The sequence below is a fragment of the Chenopodium quinoa genome, unplaced genomic scaffold (assembly GCF_001683475.1).
Source record: "Chenopodium quinoa cultivar QQ74 unplaced genomic scaffold, ASM168347v1, whole genome shotgun sequence".
In the NCBI taxonomy this organism is placed as follows: domain Eukaryota; kingdom Viridiplantae; phylum Streptophyta; class Magnoliopsida; order Caryophyllales; family Amaranthaceae; genus Chenopodium; species Chenopodium quinoa.
Window position 1 is genome coordinate 825,138 of NW_018745461.1, and position 18,671 is coordinate 843,808.

Here is an 18,671-nt window from a genome sequence, read left to right on the forward strand (position 1 = left end):
AGTATGGATAAGATTACTACCTGCCTTCCTTTTGCGCAGCTTCGACATAGTTGACATCATTAGGAATGCTAAAGCTTTCTGCCTCTACCTACCAGTCTACCACCCTCACACATTCAGACACTAGGACTACCGAAAATTAAACCCAGCTTCCTATTTCCAGAGACTTATTTTATCGCCTTCCTAGGTCAATATTATCATAGCCACCCAACCACACCCCTAAATTTCCAACATCCAGAAACCTTCTTCTCCTTCCCCCTACTACATCATAACTTCCATCATGTGCAGCATCTAAACCCAACCACGTACAGCAGCTGCACGACGGTCACCCATCACGAAAATATTAAGTTCAAGGGTTCATCATTGGTTACTTGCAGCTTCAAGGGTGATCACCACGAATCTCAGTGAGAGCATCACATACAGCTATAAGATTAGCATATGTTAACTAATTTCTTATTGACACCCTATTCTACCTGAATGATGAATTAGCCGTTCAATAATATATGTCAGCATGGACCACCTTGTTGAATCAACATCAGCGTTATTCTTCGTTGAATGTCACAACAACACCATTATTGTTCCTCGAGAGGAAAGACCAAAGAAAGAAATATCAGTGGAAAAATAGAGATGGAGAGGAGCAATGCACTCCAAAAAAAAAAATTAAGCAGATCTTTTCCCCCTTCTCCAATCATCCCGTAAGTGCAAAGCAACAATTACCTGAGTTTCAAGGCCTGACAGCTCCAGCACTTAAATACCTATAACACAATATAATCTCCATAACAAATCATTCTACCTTAACTTAGGCTCTTCAGGATATCTACAATGTTGTTATCTTGCATTGTGTTGTTATCTTGCATTGCAATTCATACTATCTGTCATAAGGGCATTCTAAATCATTCTCAGTCACTTTGAATGGCTGAGGATGCTGGCCAGCACAATATAAATTCCACATCTTGAAGTAGGCTCGCTCAAGGTTTCTCACCTGCATTCAATATGAGGTAAGAATCAGCAAGCAGCTGCAAAATTTACAACAGAAATATAGCAACTAAAGCAAATGAGAAAGCCATCAACTTCATCATATGCACATCTGTGCCTCTTTATAGCAGGCTAAAAGAAGCGTGCCAAACTTAAAATAGCTCATCGTGATTTGAGTTGAAACCTAAACTTGGAAATGCTTTTCAGAAAATATGGTCAAACATTTCATTCGTAAGAGATATGGTGGATTCATCATATGACCTATGAAGAGAATTCATGGAGAGTAATCATTCAAAAAAAAGATTCATTCTTGATGAAAAGGATCACTACAACTTCTAAAATAGGTTAAAAGGTGTGGTGTACACCTCGTGAGATATTTATGCAAAGGTGATATCTAGAAAGAGAAGTAACAAAAACGCATGGTTAAGACCAAGGTAGATGATAAGGAAATATAAATACAGAAAAGCATATAAAGGCCTTCCCATATACAATATATATAGGCAAGTAGTAAAAACTGAAATTTAAATTCAAAAAATATTGTACAATATGATTAGCCCTTGGGATAATTAGGGTACTGAAAAATAACTGCCATCATATCTCCTGAATGATATCTATACAACGATTTTTCAATTAAGTAACTAACATGCATAACTAGCTCTTTAACCAATCCTGTCATTTAAATGGCTTTGTCCAGTTCCCCATCCCCTTTAAATATTAGCAATAAACAATGCAACAATATTAGGTTCGTTTATTAATTAGCAAGAGCTAACGGTAACAGATCAATTAAAGAGGGAAGACATGTACTCACCCAGCGAGCAGTGTCAAAGAGAGGACAAGTCAAGCGAGCAGCCTTCAATCTATTGGTAAGATCCTGAAGCTTTTGTCTATTTAATGCCAAAGACACCGCCTTTTCTTCATATTCTCTCAGGCTTTCATATACAAACAAAAAAAGGAATCAGTGATGGTGCATTTTTCTTGCACACACAAAATACAACATGAAAGCATGAACAATGACCAGCTAAACACAAGCAAACAACAAAAAAGTGGCAATGCACACATAAACAATGTGCTCCGTACACATAAAAAATGCAACTAAAAAAAGCTACGGTGGATTTGACTTCAAGTATTACACTGCCTAAAATCTATCCTCCAATACAGAAGTGTGATTCAACAGAGGTGCATCATACATTTTGACAATACAACCCACGTGAATTAATAAACCAGCCAGATGATTATAAGGGCATAACCACAAGAGGATCAAGGAAAATCATATGCAACATCATAACCACCTACAAGATAATGCTCTAGCTTAAACCTTACATACTACACAACTTCAACATACACAATGCATGAGATCAGACCAGTTATCCATACTAAACACAATCCAAAGCCACTCGATCCAGATTGGACAAAGAGGAAACACATTTGGTGGATGAAAAAAACCATGGAGTACCAAGCACGCAGCTGGCTAAATTGCTACCTGTAAACAACCATCTCGTCTCCTACACCAGTCGCCAAACACAGTGAACCAGCAACCCTGCTAGCCATCTTCTCCAAGGGAAGCGTCAACATTGGCAAACCAGCCCAGAGAACATCTGTGCCAGTTGTGTGCCCATTGCATAATGGCCTACCTCAACAGAAGTCGAAGAATCAATAAAAAGGTAACTAGCAGACAGATACAAACATAATTTAGGCATAAAATGTCCAAGTCCAAGTGCTTACGTGTCAAGACAGAGATCTGCCAAAGAACTGCGTCTAATATGTTCTCCCTTCATGGCAACATCAGTAAATATTATTTGGTCCGGTTGCACACCCCTTGCAGCAGCATCTGAAGACGTTACAATTCAAGATATCATTAAAACAATCACATGAAAATTACAACCAGGCAATCGGCAAATTTTAGAAAAACAAGAGCTTACATGCACGAAGCCTAGTCTCGCCTGCAGCTGGAAACCTCAGAAGCCAGAGAGCACTGTTTGGAACACGCTTAAGAATATTGCACCTGAGCAGAAGGGGGAGAAACAAGATTAATTTAATGTCAGTTTGGCTTATCATGAACATTAAGTACTGTCACAGTAACTAAAATGCACAAGAGAATTTAAAACGTGCACTCGCAAGCTCCAAACTAGAACCCATAATATACCAAGTGTCAAAAATGTCACGATCTATCTTGTACAGCTGATTAAAGCATCCAAAGATGAACTTATCCTCAGGCAGCCCATAATCTGACCGTTTAGGTTTGGTACTGGGATCCAATACGTCACGATTTTTCTGAAACCAAATTATCACCACACATTAATAAAAATCCCATAAGGCAAATAAGTGGAAGCTACAAGTATAAGTCAAAAAGAACACCTGTTTATAATCATTAACAAAGTAGCAATTGGGAACATGAACTAGCGTTTCCGAGTAAAGGTGTGACAAATGACTAGGAGAAACAAACTGCAACAAAAATTTATTGGTTATGATTAAAGATTTTAGTTCAAACAGTCATTGAAAGATAATACTTCACTTCGCACCTCATCTGTCACCAAATATTGTATGTAAGAAGCACCCATGGTTCCAGGGAATCCCATGTATGAAACCTGTACAGGAGCAGGTTGCATAGCAAATATTTCATTCCTTGCACCCTGCAAAGTTATAAAGCATGTTAATAACAGATATTCTGGTTATGGGATAAACATGACGACACAACTCAAAAGTGACTTCAAAGTTCCAACAATACGAAAGCTCACATTCCCAGTTGCTATTACGAACACACATTTAAAAGCAATTTCTTAACATAATTTCTTTTCAATCTTTATTTCTATAGAGAAAAGTAAAAACTATTTAAATGCAGTATGGGATATGAAAACCATTAATAACTAATCCTACTTCAATTTTGGCAATGACCAGAGTTTAAGAAGACATGAAGCAGATATAGCCAATAACAAAGCTGAAGAATAAAGAGTTAAAGCAAATATGTGCACCTAGGAATGCAAAATGATTCATGCCCAAGTGAATCTAGGTCATTTCTCTTGCTCTAATGATGGAGCCACTTGTATAAAGCATAATAATATTCCTAACTTATGCACTGAAAATGCAAGTGAAATTATATTGGCCAAGGGAACCTAAAATTCAGAATCAATCAAATTACAGCCAAAGCGATTAACACACATTCATTATTTGTAATCAAAGTAACTTCAAATTAAAAAAAAAAAAAAAAAAAAAAAAAAAAAAAAAAAAAAAAAAAACCCAGCAGTAGACCCTACAGCCCTAGCAGCAAAAGTGCCTCAAGTCCCCCCTCAAAGAAATCACCCCATGAGCCATGTGAGTTAGTGAATTTCTGCCACAACTGCCATTATCAAAAGAACACATCCAAATTTTAACTGATCACTCAGTAACTTCCAAACATTGCACCTGATTATAAGCAGCAGTGAAGCCAAAGGGGAAGGAAAAAAAAAGTCCTAGCGAAATGTCTAGAACAGAAGACAAATAAACTACAGAGCAAATTGAGGACTAGAAAGGACAAAAAAGGTTCCAACCTATATAAGCAACCATAAAAAGTACTGAACAGATTATCTTTAGCCACACAAATTAGTAAACCTATAGCAATCTATTATCCATAAGCATCAAATTCAACAAAGCATCATACCTTTGTGTACCCATTAAGGTTAACAAGGATCTGAATATTGTCCGCATTAATTAATTTAGCTATTGCATCAGATGACAAAGATGAGATATCAACAAAGTGCTCAGCTTCTGACTGTGTGCGCAGCCTCCACTCAGAACCGTCACTTGGACTCAAGGCATAACAGAAGACCTGCCAGCATAGCAACAAACTTTCAATCACAGCAAAGATTGTATCCTTATACATGACATGAAATACAACTCAAATAAAGTATACCTCGACATTTTCTCTGTTGTGCATACCAAAGACAGAACCCATAAGATGTGACAAGGGATGATTACCAAAATCACTACTGACATATCTGCAACCCACACCATAATCTGTCAGACAAGAAGTGAATTTAAAAGTAGATTAATAGTATGTTGAAGGGGTTTAAACATACCCAACCCTCAACCGCCTGCTCCCCTCATCAGTCTTTACAGGCAACAGAGCAGGATAACTGAAGGAAGGAAGTGAATATCGAGCAGCAACAAGAGAACAATGCTCTGCGTATTTACGACTGCAGCAAACAAACGAAAGGGAAAAAAAAGGTTAGAACACCAACAATGATTCAATTCTATGGATACTAATACATCAGCATCTCCACAAAAGTGCTACTCACCTAATTTCAAGTGCAAGCAATGGATCCAGAGGGTAAGCAAAGGCATGAAAGGGTTGCACACTTGGAACAACAGACATCTGACAAGCAAATTAAAAAACCATTTAACACATAGAAATTCAAGTCTAGAGAGACATGAATGGAGAATAAAGAGCTCCACTTATGTATATCCAGAAGGGCAAAGGGCAATGCATAGAAAATTAAAAACCTGAATTTGCCGCCTTAGTATGCGCTCAACTTCAATGAGCCTGTTATCTAAACCCTCCCAGTCACATACACACTGCACAAATAAGCAGTTAACAAAATAAAGTTAGAAGCAAATTGAACATCATAGTTTCAACTAAAAAATGTACACACAGGCATGCCCTTTCAGAGATGAGTTGAATATGGAGAACATGCAATTACATTAAAAAGAAGACCATTTCTCATACATGAAACGAAAGGCCTCAGATTCTAAGCCAAGACTGAACAATAAAAATTACAATGAGCCTCGGAATCTAAGTCTAAATTCAATAATATACAATTACAGTAAGCTAGCAGACTTCATAAAGATTTGTAGAATAAAGTTACCCAAATTGCCTACTTCTGGAAAAACCATGTGTCTGCAGCTTACCTGTAATGTATGAAGGAGATTACATGTTGCCTCTGGGAAGTCAGGACGTAACAACAACGCATGCTTATAGCTTTTTATAGCTGCTTCCACATGGCCACTGTGGATAGGAAAAAAACCCTCGTTTACAAACATGAGCAAAACAAAACAAAAAAAAAATAATAAAATAATAAAATAAAATTTAAAAAAAAGAAAAGTCCCTAGCAGATGAAATAACACAATGCTTAACCTGTCTTTATAAGCTGAAGCCAAATTTGCATGAGCCTCTGCCAAACTAGGGCGAACTTCAATAGCACTTGTATAATCCTGGATAGCTTCATTAACTCTTCCAATTTCCTTATATGTATTTCCCCTGTTGAGGAGCGCATCAGCTGCCATTGGATCAATCCGAAGAACTTCTGTGTAGCAAGTCAGAGCATCCGCATAATTACCCTGGTGCAAAAATAAGCAGATATGAAAAATAGTTTAACGACCAAAAACAAAATACATATGTCCTCTAAGCATCAAAACAACTTAACCATGAACTAAAAAGAAAAACCTTCAAGAAAGCAGAATGACAACAATACCTGCTGCTTATAAATTATTGCAAGGTTATTGTATGGGGCAGATAATCCTGTGGTGACAGTAAGGGTAGCCTTATAATACTGAGCAGCAGTACCAATTAAATTCCTGTAATATCCCCAATATTTAAGTATTAAGAACTAGATATTAGACAGTGAAATCAACTTCATAGAAACTAAAGCAATAATTCCATAATGCAACACGAGAAGCAAGTAGCTAAGATGGAAGCTTAAGCAACTTACCACTCCAAATAGATGTTACCAAGATTAGTCAGCGCTTGTGGATGGCTAGGCTGCAGTGAGAGACATTGCTGCAAACAGTAATCAATGCATTAGTCAAGACGTTAACAAAACAGAAAAACATAAGGCAATAGGTACAGGACACGTAGTTAGCACATACCCGATAGTACTGAACAGCATCCTCAACTCGGCCAGCATCTTTCAGTGCATTACCCTTGATCATCACAATGAAAAGAAGATTAGACACTTGAGGAGTTTCAAAGCAAACTGCAAGCAAACAATTGGGAAAAAACTACGAGAAAGAACAGAGCATAAAACCCAACCAAATTATTGTAAGCTTCCAAGAATCCGGGATCACGAGCAATAGCTCGTTCAAAGTGAGCAATTGCCATATCCATCTGTCCTTGCTCATAATATATACTACCAAGATTGCCTGGGAAGATCAAAGTTAGTGAGCAGAAAGTAATGAAACATTATAAAGCAAGTTCTTAAGGACTTAACACATGAAAGAATGTGATATTTTTGCCGGTTTCGCAGCTAGGCATTTATATTGATAACTCACACAAATATGGAATTCAAGAACAAGCATATAACACAACCAAAAAAAAAAGTAACGCGGCAACAATGAAAAACAATTGTGACACCAGGTTCAGGAACGAGCAACACGACTACACAGAAATACAATATTACAATGTAGCAGGCAAAGGATGAGTAGGACGAAAAGGCATCCCCCTGATGAAAACTTTATAGTCCACCAGAAAGTAGCACCAGGTTTGGTAAAAAAAAAACAATTATCTTTTCCCTCAAAAAAAAAAACAATTATCTTTGACAGATCAGTTGAGCCACAATAGGATAACATCAGAATCAGTGAAGTTATTTCTTCCAAATTAATCAACCACACACTTGCCAAAATTATAATATGATAAAACTTTAAACAGCAACACCAACCATGGCTTGAGAATGAATTCTAACGTTGGTAAAATCAAGAAAAACCCGACACCATTTGTATTCAACTACCACAAAAGGCCTATCTAGCATAAGCTGAAACTTGCCGACTCTACTCTTAAGCATCAAACATTAAAATATTATTTGCCTAACCAAACGTTAGCAGAGGCCGCTTTAAAAAATAGACATAAGTTCAACAAGAACACAATAACAAAATAGATAGAAGCAAAAGAAACACAGACTAATTAGAAAGGTTGTCAAAGAGATGGAAAGCGAAGCATGGAGATGCAAAAGCATGTAGTAGCACTAATAGTATTTTGAAGATGGAAAGAGAAACAAGGAGATGTAAAAGCATATAACGCAGACTAGCAGATGGATAAAACAATAAAGTGCTATATAAAACACATTCAGATGTTTTAGAGCTATAATAACTGCATCACAATATGGTCAGTTTGGTCACATCTACAACTTAAAGCGCATCTGTAAAACATAGGTATCCTCACCATAAGCTATAGCATAGTCTGGTCGGATCTGCAGTGAATGTTGGTAACATAACATAGCTTCTTGGGGCATTCCCAGAGTCTGTAACAAGGACAGATGCGGTATTAGATGGATGGCTTGAACATTATTTCTTTAATTTTTTTTTCTTCTGGGAAGGAGGGGCAACTACTCCAAAAAACTACAGCATATATCCTTGGACAGCTTACCTTGTAAACATTTCCTAAATTAAGATAGGCATCTACACATGTTGGCTTGTGTTTGATAGCTTCCTGATATACATATGAAAAAGAAAGGTCATAAAAAAAAGTTTATGCAGTAAACAATACAAGGAACTGTATAATTTAGATATATATGGTCTTTCTTCACATAAAATAAACAAAAACCATCCAAGTACCTTGTAGCACTGAACAGCATTATTGTAATCTCCTGTCTCTGTAAAAAGCCCAGCAAGATTGGACCAAGCAACAGGAAGTTTAGGCTGGACACGAAGAGCCTCAACATAACAATTGTAAGCCTGCAGAGAAGATAGATTTTAAACAAGTCTGAAATGTGGAAAGAAGATTTTGGGAAGCACAATAATTGACAAAAAGGATGGTACAAGTGTAAAGCCATACAAAATGTACCAACAGCCAATCCTCCACACCAAACCCCCCGCCCCCCAACCCCCTCCAGCAAAAAATAAAAAAATAATAAAAAAACAAACAACGTGAATGAGTTTAACATATAGTATGAGACTATAGAATTTAGATAGTGAAACGTATCAATTTTATCAAAAAGACTATTGCAAGAGATACCATATCCAAAGAGATAAAAGGAGACAACTCTTTGACATAGTGAGCTGTTTATTCACACATGAGAAATGAAAGACACAAGTCAAGACTCAGCGATTCAGCTACTTTTCTCACCTCCTGGACCAGGCCTTGGGCTTTCATCAAATTACCCAGCGTACAACGAGCATCAACCTTCAAAAACAGACAAACTGTCAATAACAAGCCACTAGCAACCCAGTCCACATAAATTCATGAACATGATCCAAAACTCCAAATATTTACCAGATTAGGATTCAATGCAAGGGCCTGTCGGCAGCATTGCGAGGCTTCTGTAACTCGTCCTTTCCGCATATAAGCATTGGCTAAATTGGACCATGCATCAGCAAAATTGGGTCGAAGCTGTGACATACAAAATACAATAAAACACTAATAAGACAAGAATGTGAACACAGCATTTACAGGTTTGCAAACCATTACAACAAAACAGCATATGAATAAAATAAAACAGTATACAAAAGTAGTTGGCAGCCAAAAAGTGACATAAATCAAAATCAGTAAACACTATTGAGTATTGACATATTCAGGCTCATAGAGTTACCTCAATTGCAATCAAGTAATAGCGGATAGCTACATCAATATTTCCTTTCTCCTGCAAACAGGTAGAGAAGAGATCAAAAGGACTTACCACCAGCTTAGTTTAAACATTTTTTCTGAACTTTTCACGAAACAATGCAAGTCTGATTATAGAGACAACATATTCAAATAAATTAGAAGGTCTTCAAAGTACCTTCCATGCATTTGCCATGTTACCATAACACTCTGCAAAATGAGGATCAATTCGAAGAGCTTCTTCATTTTTTGCGATGCATGTATCGAAATCATGCAGCTAAAACAAGTACAGAACAAACAGTGAGCTAATAGATTACAAGTATCCAAACACAACAAAATGTCAAGCAAAATGAATCATATTCCACCAAAAAAATCAACATAAGACCTGATAATAAATAGCACCCAATAGCAAAAGATTATCGGTACGGCGAGGGTTTCTCTCAAACAAATTATTGCTGAAATCAAGTGCTTGCTTGTAGTTCCCAGATTTGTACTTTTGATGGGCAAGAGTCAGCAACAGATTGTCATCAACTACAAAAATGAGAGATAAACATTATTTTACAACAACTTGCTATGCACATGAAATATAACATACTACTTGTATATTGCAATCATAATCAACCAATAAGATGTACATTAGCTGAGCAAAAAGACCCCAAATTAACAAGTACAAATACAAATATACCCCAGAAGTACAACAATTAAGACAGAAAAGTACATGATAACACCAAAGATAAGTTTTTGGCCCCGGGGGATTCAGGAAATTTAACAAGCAATTTCTACCATCTCCTCTTTTCATATTAATGTCGATAAGTTTTACAGTGAAAACTGATACATAATGTACAAAAAAAATATATAGGACGCTCAATTGTCGCTTTTTTAATCTTTTGCCAATTAAAATTAACATTGTAGAAATACAACAAAAGGTTTCTCTTTAAAGGAGCATATAACTTATACCATCATCAGTGCCCTGTCCCAATAACTGCAACAAAGAATTACGTTTTGCTAAAGTATAGATATGCATCATTGCAGCAGAGAACAAAAAATCGGAGCACATTTACCACAAACTATATAATTCAAGAGGCGCAGATGTAAACAATTCCGAGCATATATCTAGTCCATAGTATCCTCCACAAAAAACACATACTATGGCCATCAATAATCGGAGTATTAACCAACACAGAATTACCCCGTCGATAGCTACTTAAGAATCATCCAGTTCATAGTATCCAACATCTTTTACTAAGTCGATAGCTTCTTAAGAATCATCCAGATAAGACGATACAAAATTCGCTACAAACTACCAGAATCCTCTAAAATTTTATGCAATTTTCAGTAAGACTATAAAACATAAAGTTCTCCCCAATTACTCATCATTCGTTGGGAAAAAAAAAAAAAAAAAAAAAAAAAAAAAAAAAAAAAAAAAAAAACACTGCCAGAGAAATAATCGGCTTACAAGCTCAAAGAATATTGTTTTTTAATCGAAAATTTTAAATTAATTGACTTAGAAGTTCAAAGAATATTGTTTTTTTAATCAGAAGTTTTCAAATTAACATCCTAGGATAACTGATTACTTCACAGACCCTAGCAACTGGCAAAAAATCGAAACTCAACAATTCAACTTATCCAACACTAAAATTAACAAATGAATTACCGGAAATAATGCAAAATTATAGAAATTATTGTCGAAATTAATCGCAAAAATCAACACACCATGTCGAGGATCCAAAGTTTGCGACTGCGAAGACTTAACCGTCGACGTCGAAGACAACGGCAACTGCAGCTGCTGCTGCGGCTGATGCTCAGAATGAAAAACAAAAGAATCATTACGATCGAGCGAAAACGGAACCCTAGAAACCTGCAATTGTCGCTGAAACTGCTGCAAATGCTGTAAATTCTGCGAATTCTGCTGTAATTGCGGCGAATTATGGTGTTGTGATTGCAAATTCTGCTGCTGAAACTGCTGTTGATCGTTCTGCAACAGTAACATCTCCATTTTCAGCGGAAATTTCTCTCTCTTGGAGCGCTTGGAGTTCGTTAGTTTCTCTCTCTAAAATGGAAAAGGGTTAATTCAGAGGAGTGAAGAGAAGAGTGGTGAAGGAGGAGAGAGAAAATAATGGCGCAACAATGGCGGATTTGCAGATCAATTTACGCGGAAAATCTCTCGCATTCTGACGAAAGAAGAGAGAAGAAGACTCCTTAATTGTTGAGAATACTTTTCTCAGATTTTGATGTTGCCAAATATATCCCGATTTTTTTTTTTTTTTTTTTTTTGGCAATATCCGGTTTTTAATTTATTTTTTTAGTATAGGATAAACTATTGTATGATACAGTTTTTTTAGTTAATACGTTTTGACCTTATCACACTATTCACTTATTCTCATTTAGGCCCCGTTCTTTAGAGCTGCTTTGCTCTGCTCTGCTGAAATCTGCTCTGCTCTGCTTAAAAATAGTACTTAAAAATAGCTGCTTCAATCTGCTCTGCCCTGCTCTGCTTTGCTCTGCTCTGCCCTGCTCTGCTTCAATCTGCTCTGCTCTGCTGAAATCTGCTTTGCTCTGCCCAGAAGCTCAAAAGAACAGGGCCTTAACCGTATTTTGTATTTTATAGGTAATGAAAAATATTGTCATGTGGGATGTTGTTAAATTCGTCACCATATATAATTTTAAAATATCAACTTTTTATAATTTTTATTTATTGATAATTAAAAATAAAAATGATTTAAGTTATGCATAGGCAAAAGCGACAATTAAAAAAAAATCGATGAAGTTAATGATAAGGCTACAAATAAGCATTTACGAGGGACAAACTTTTAAATAAATCAAATGTACAATAAAACATTGTACATCCTTTATAAAATTACCCTAAAATGAGCGAAAATTACCCTAATATGAATAAAAGTTATCCTGACATAAATCAAAGTTACGAAGTATTTATGTTTTATTGATAAAAGTTACCAAAATAATTGTAAAAGTGACCCTAAATTTGATAAAAGTGACCACCGATATACAGTAAATTATTGTACACTGAATGTATATAAAAATTATTCTTTTATTGGAGGTAGTATTCAGTTTCTAAATATCTTGATTCTTATTTTTCACCATTTTACATTAATCAAGAAGTTAGAATGACTTTTTGCTTCAAAAAAGTTAGAAAAATTTTCATTTTATTTGCTATGTGCTCAATATTAGGTAGATTTTATATACTAGTATAAGAAATTCTTTTAATTCAAATAAGTGTATGTCCGTGGTAAATGTTTAAAAGTATATTCGATCATGATTACCACCAGTTTTAACCAACTGAGCTACTATGCACTCCCTCCGTTCTATTTTAAATGCATCACTTTGACAATTGCACTATTCACACCCTATGGTTGACTTAATTGTTTCACTTATAAAAAATAAATAAATGTTATTATATAATATATCATTAGATTTGTCATAATGTCTAATTTCATAATATAATTTTGTTACAATTTCTACTAATACACAATTAAAGATATTAATGGTCAAAGACGTGTATCGGGAAATATACCGATCAAACATATGCATATAAAAAAATAGTGGGAGTATATCATTTTGTAGTGTGTATATATGACTACAGCTCTTAGAATTATAAATAAACCTCTAATACACTTTTCTTTTTTTAAGAAACCTCTAATACACTAAATATATATATACTCTGATTTAGAAATATACTACAAAATTATATATTGATCAATGTTATGTTTGGTGATTTAAGATGGAACATCATTTTCGTAAATTAATAAAATCACATGGAATGCAATTAAAACCCAAAACAAAAGAGAATTCGAGAGGTTTGAATTAATTCCATAATAAAATGAGGGTATTAAGTACAAACTCTTAAATAGACCTGGTTCACACTAATTTATTGTGAACCACTTATAATAGAGATACTATGGTCGTTTTATTAATTTAATAAAAAGGTCACTATGTTAAAATAATAGTCATTATGTTAAAATAAAAGTGATTGTGTTTTATAAAGGTCATAAGAGATAAAATTTTGTAAATGAAAATTTTAAAATACCGGTCAATATGAATAATATAGGTCAGTAGGTTAAAATTAGGATTATAATATCATACTTCAGTTTGCAACAATATTAAAAATCACACAAATTTTATTAAAGGTTACTATATCAAAATTAAGGTTACTATATTTAATATTAGGGTCACTATGTTCAATACAAAACCAGTTACGCACATGTAGAATTTCGGGTCTACAATAATATTATTGTGAATAGGTTCATACAAGTTTTTCTAGGTATTAAGATAATTTGAAGTGGACAAGACTTGCAAGATAAGTACCAGAATCTAGGACAGTCTATGCTTTTATTTCTAAAAAAGGGATAGCTTGTATTTTACGGTAAGTGGTTAGGTTTAGTTTTGGGACTTGTTAAACATCGCCCGCGTTTTTCTACATAAAGCCCACATTTTTTAAAAATTTTGACATTATTGCCCTTGTTTTAATTTTTACCGAAAATAAAAATTTTCACTCACCAAAAATGTGGAGCAGGACTGGATCGCCGAGTGAAACCGAAGAGCCCTCAACGTCGGCTAGATGCACCGGAGAGACGCCGTTGACGGCGGAAAAGGAGGTACGAAGCCATCTAAAACCACGAATTGGCGGCTGGCGTCCTGCCGGGACGCCGTGAACGTAGTGGTGGCGCCTAGCCAGGACGCCGCCACCGTGGCGATGGCGCCTGGCCAGGACGCCGCCACCGTGGCATTGGCGTCTGGCCAAGACGCCGCCACCATGAAAGCGGCGTCCTGGCCAGACGCCATCGCCACGGTGGCGGCGTCCTGGCCAGGCGCCATCGCCACGGTGTCGGCGTCCTGGCTAGGCGCCACTGCATTTATTTATTTATTTTTTTTTTTAATTTAATTTAAATTTTGTTTTTTTTTTTTTTTTTTTTTTTTTGTGTTAAAATTTTTTTTCGTTTTTTTTTAGGTTTTATTTTGTTTTGTTTGTAATTGTTTTAAAATGTAATGTAAAATTTTGTGTTTGATTTTTGTGTTTTTGATCGCTATGTTTTTAATGTTTATGTTTTTTTTTTGTTTTTATTTTTTATTTAATCTAAAGTTTTGTTTATGTTTTTTATTTTTGTTTTTTGTTTTTTTTTTTTTTTTTTTGAATACTTTTTGTTTATGTTTTTTATTTCTTTGTTTGTTGTTTATATTTTATTATTGTTTTTGCTTTTGTGCTAATGTTGTGTCAAATGTATTAATTTAAGCTAATCTTATGTGATTATATTTATATGTTATTGTTGCAGGATTATGGTGGAGACGGAAATGATTATAGTGGGATTTTTGTACACGATGGTCTGTTCGAAGATGCTCAACAAGCGGTTGATTGGGCGAAACATGTTGCAATTAGATCAGGTTTTTGTTTAGTAGTAGCAACTCATAAATCTCAACGGGATGGTAGAATGGATCGCATTTTGAGATGCGACCGTTATCGCAAAAGGGAGGAACGAGATTTCAGTCAAGCGATTCGGTTTGATACAAAGCGGAAAGGTTGTGGGTGTCAGTTCAGAGTAAAGGTTCGACAACAGCAAAGGGGTGACGGTTGGGAAGTGAAGAGTTACGGTAAATGGGGGTATCACAACCATGAGATGATCGCATATGAAGTGGGTCATCGACAGTTAAGTGGCCTAAGTCCTGGTGCGAAACTAATTGTAAAAGAAATGAGTGATGCTCAAGTGAAGCCTGCTAAAATATTAGCATCTGTGTTGGAGAAATTTCCTGAAGACCAGCCAAACCGAAGACACATCTACAACGTCAGACATAAATTGAGGTTTGAACGGTCAGAGGGAAGGAACCCTATCCAGCAGCTTCTACACCAGGCACAAGCACGTGGTTACCTGTACTGGTTTGAATCTGATGAAGACACATCGGAGGTGACTCATTTGTTCCTTGTGCATCCTGATTGTGCTGATATGATTTCGTCTTGGCCATCTGTGATTCTGATCGATTCAACGTACAAGACAAACAAGTATAAGTTTCCACTGGTTGAGATGGTTGGGATGACTCCAACGAACCAAAACTTTTTGATTGGTTATGCAGTTATGAAGGATGAGACGGTTGCGAGTTACCGTTGGGTGTTGGAGAAGTTGAGAAATTACATCGGCCCAAGTGTTCAGCCATCGGCCATCGTCAGCGATTGTGAGGGAGGTCTCTTTGCCCCTATAGCGGAGCTGTTTCCGGAGTCGAGCCATTTACTGTGCACATGGCACATCAACAACTGCGTGAAAGTCAAAGCCTACAACCTTTTCAACAAGAACTTAGATTCAGCAGAGAGATTGGTAAATGGTAAGTGGCGGAAGATCCTGCAAGCTCCTACGGAGGCAGAGTACGACCGAGCCTTGGATAACTTCAAGGATGCATACCAATGGTGCCCGGCAATCGTAGACTATGTGATGCAGCAGTGGGTGCCTCAGAGGGAAAAGTTTGTCAAATATTGGACAAACCAAGTTCTTCATTTTGGAAACACTACTACATGTAGAGTTGAGAGCGCTCATAGAGCTCTGAAGGACTGGATTGATTCTTCCACCTCTGCTTTGGATACACTGTTCGGGAGAATAAACAAGGCTATTGATACTCAGAGGAACGGCATCAAGAACTCTCTCGACATATCAATAATTATAAGAATAGATAATGTTAACTTTTACAAACAACTAGGAAAATGTTATATAAATGCACTGCCGACATATCAATAATCTCTCTGTGACGCCCACTGCCACTGCTCAAGGGCCCGTTCCAGTTCATCAATAACAGCTCTGCCTGTTGCAGTCGTCATGTTGTCCCTCTCCTCAAAAAGTCTGTGTCCCAACTGCGTCATCTTTCCCATCCACTACACATAACAAAACACATAAAATTCAATAACGACGTATTATATGAAAAAAAACACAACTACAAATGTTTTATGAGACGTACCGCATCCACGGCAGTGGGCGGTGGCACATCATCATCATCGGCGTCGTCGTCGTGGTGGACGTCTCTGATCAACCTCGGGTGCGAGTGCCGGTTGTACCACTCCATGTAGTGCTGGTCACACATGGCAGCCACCCCAGTTGGCGGCCGCTGCAGCTGCTCAATCCATATGCGGGCAACCATTGGAAACTGCTCCCACGTGCCAATCATGCTTGCCGGCCATTGGACGACGTACTCCTTCGACGACGCAGATCGGACGGCCTTACTGGGCCATGCTGGTGGAGGAGGAACAACTTGGACATATCCAAGCTGGCGAAGACAGCGCTGCGGCATGTACGCCTCTACGATCTCACGATACTGAATCAGTCCCGTGTAGAGGGTCCTGGGTACCCTATTACTAGGGTTCTGGCCGAAAGGCATCCAGTTCACCTGCACATTTTTTAAAATTAGTAAGATTCATACAATAAAAACATCAAACTATAAAAGTAGAAATAATTTAAACACTTTACCTCTAATGGGGACATCCTGTCAAGCAATAACCGTATCGATCGCAGGCGGTCAATGGACTTCTTCTCGACACGCGGACTCCACGCACAGGCACGTGGCTGGCCATCCCCAATAGGAACCGGGTCGCGGTGTGGTCGAAACGCCGGGAAATACTCGTATATCCACGTCTGTAACAACGTCATACATCCAGTGATACCTGCCGCATCAGCCCGGCTCGAGAATCCTAACTGGCGATACATGTACGCTAATGTAGCCGACCCCCAAGAAAACTGGCCTACTCTGTCGGGCTCACACGCGTCAACTATGTCGCGTGGCCTGAGCTTGTTTCCGCTCTTATCCGGAAACAAGGTACACCCGAGAAGAAGAAAAACATATGCAGCCAGCTGTGTGTCCTGCGTCCTACGTGAAGTGGGGTGCAAACATCGCTGCAAAACTGCTGCGATCTTAACACCGCCGTGATCCCACACACCAAGTGCCGCTGTGTACAGCGCAGCCCTATCCACCGCCAACAGCTCCGCCAATAAATCTGCCTGATCCGCATCTGTGACAACAGATGCTCGGTTTCCCTCTACGGGAATCCCAAGGATGGCCTCGACGTCATGCAACATGATCGTCATCTCACCGAACGGAAGGTGGAAAGAGTTCGTGTCCGGCTGCCATCGCTCAACGAAAGCCGTGATCAGCGTCGAGTCAATCCTCTCATGCATGGTGGCAGGAAGGTGGCTCACTCTAGTGCCCCTCAATCGGCCGACCATCTCGCTCTCCTCCGGCCAAGCCTCAGCCCAACTACACAAGAAGTTACAAGTCCTCTCCCGGGTTTGGCATTTCAAAATGCCGCTATCCAAAGCCCGCTCTTGGTCCTCCCAAATACGGGTAGCGATGTGTCCTAGAAAGCTAGGAATCACACTCCCGTCTATAGGTCCCCCAGCCACCTCGCCCCTCACCACCCAAGAATCATTAACGGCCCTCGACCGTTTTCTGCTAACCGCAGACACAGTGGACGCAGATGATGTGCCAGATCTACTAACAAATCTACCATCTCTACCCTTACGCACGTCTACCCTACGCGTCTCATACACATCATCAAGCCTCTGACTGAATGGACCGTAATCATCATATGGTCCACTCTGATCGTCCACATCCTCATCTGCATCCTCCTCCTCCTCCTCCTCATCACCGTCATCATCTTCATCATCCTCAGAATAGTGCACCCGTTCTCTACGAGCCGAGGCCGAAATACCACGGGATCTAACGTGTCTGGGCCCCGAGCTCTCCATTGAGTTGATCGTACTTCTCATAATGTCCATACTCTTCCCAGCCCCAGAACGAAAATACGATGCCTAACACAAAATAACAAAACATGTAATATGCAATATAAACATGTAATATACACATAAAAAAAGTAATTAAAATAAATAAATAAAACAATATACATATGATGGAAAATAAATTAAAAACATTACAAAATATTAACAACCTAAAAATAAAAAAATTAATAACCTAATAAATAAATAAATAAAAAATTGGAAAAAACAAAGCAAAAAAAAAAATTACCCAAAAAAAACAAATTGGAAAAAACAAAGTAAAAAAAAAATTAAAAAATAAAACGGAAAAACAAAAACAAAAAAAAGCAAAAAAAAAATTTGAAAAAATAATTCAAAAAAAAAATAAAAGAAAATGAAAAAAAAAAATAAATTAGGGTTCCGGCGCCTGTCCCAGACGCCAGAGCCACGGTGCTGGC

General features: G+C 37.6%; 2 protein-coding genes across 3 annotated transcripts; both read right to left on the bottom strand.

Moving 5' to 3' along the window:
• Nucleotides 1–586: 586 nt before the first annotated feature.
• LOC110714907 (probable UDP-N-acetylglucosamine--peptide N-acetylglucosaminyltransferase SEC) lies at nucleotides 587–11,711 on the bottom strand. 2 transcript variants are annotated; one of them, XM_021893464.1, is made up of 28 exons: nucleotides 11,189–11,711; nucleotides 9,861–10,006; nucleotides 9,654–9,752; nucleotides 9,465–9,515; nucleotides 9,149–9,265; nucleotides 9,002–9,058; nucleotides 8,491–8,610; nucleotides 8,303–8,365; nucleotides 8,099–8,177; nucleotides 6,974–7,083; nucleotides 6,811–6,864; nucleotides 6,673–6,721; nucleotides 6,417–6,463; nucleotides 6,080–6,282; nucleotides 5,854–5,950; nucleotides 5,449–5,520; nucleotides 5,244–5,320; nucleotides 5,025–5,141; nucleotides 4,859–4,943; nucleotides 4,607–4,774; nucleotides 3,492–3,602; nucleotides 3,328–3,414; nucleotides 3,116–3,243; nucleotides 2,892–2,974; nucleotides 2,695–2,800; nucleotides 2,453–2,599; nucleotides 1,781–1,901; nucleotides 587–979 (listed from the first exon to the last, which is right to left on the bottom strand). In XM_021893464.1, exons 1-28 carry the CDS (start codon nucleotides 11,469–11,471, stop codon nucleotides 866–868), a joined length of 2,991 nt encoding a protein of 996 aa, XP_021749156.1. In that variant the 5' UTR covers nucleotides 11,472–11,711; the 3' UTR covers nucleotides 587–865. The 2 variants fall into 2 exon arrangements, with proteins under 2 accessions (XP_021749156.1, XP_021749155.1); XM_021893463.1 differs by having other exon boundaries at nucleotides 6,417–6,519; nucleotides 6,654–6,721.
• A 4,433-nt stretch (nucleotides 11,712–16,144) lies between these two features.
• Nucleotides 16,145–18,100, bottom strand: LOC110714920 (protein MAIN-LIKE 1-like). The gene is made up of 3 exons (XM_021893475.1): nucleotides 16,933–18,100; nucleotides 16,427–16,852; nucleotides 16,145–16,343 (listed from the first exon to the last, which is right to left on the bottom strand). Exons 1-3 carry the CDS (start codon nucleotides 17,683–17,685, stop codon nucleotides 16,203–16,205), a joined length of 1,320 nt encoding a protein of 439 aa, XP_021749167.1. The 5' UTR covers nucleotides 17,686–18,100; the 3' UTR covers nucleotides 16,145–16,202.
• Nucleotides 18,101–18,671: the final 571 nt, after the last annotated feature.

Coding starts and splice junctions, on each gene's coding strand:
- LOC110714907 (XM_021893463.1), bottom strand. CDS start 11,471: ATGGAGATGTTACTGTTGCAGAACGATCAACAGCAGTTTCAGCAGCAG. Junction 3,603..4,606: donor ACCTTAATGGGTACACAAAG/GTATGATGCTTT, acceptor ATAACTTTGCAG/GGTGCAAGGAATGAAATATT. Junction 3,244..3,327: donor TTGTTAATGATTATAAACAG/GTGTTCTTTTTG, acceptor ATTTGGTTTCAG/AAAAATCGTGACGTATTGGA.
- LOC110714920 (XM_021893475.1), bottom strand. CDS start 17,685: ATGGTCGGCCGATTGAGGGGCACTAGAGTGAGCCACCTTCCTGCCACC. Junction 16,853..16,932: donor ACAGGATGTCCCCATTAGAG/GTAAAGTGTTTA, acceptor AAAAATGTGCAG/GTGAACTGGATGCCTTTCGG. Junction 16,344..16,426: donor CGCCCACTGCCGTGGATGCG/GTACGTCTCATA, acceptor TGTTATGTGTAG/TGGATGGGAAAGATGACGCA.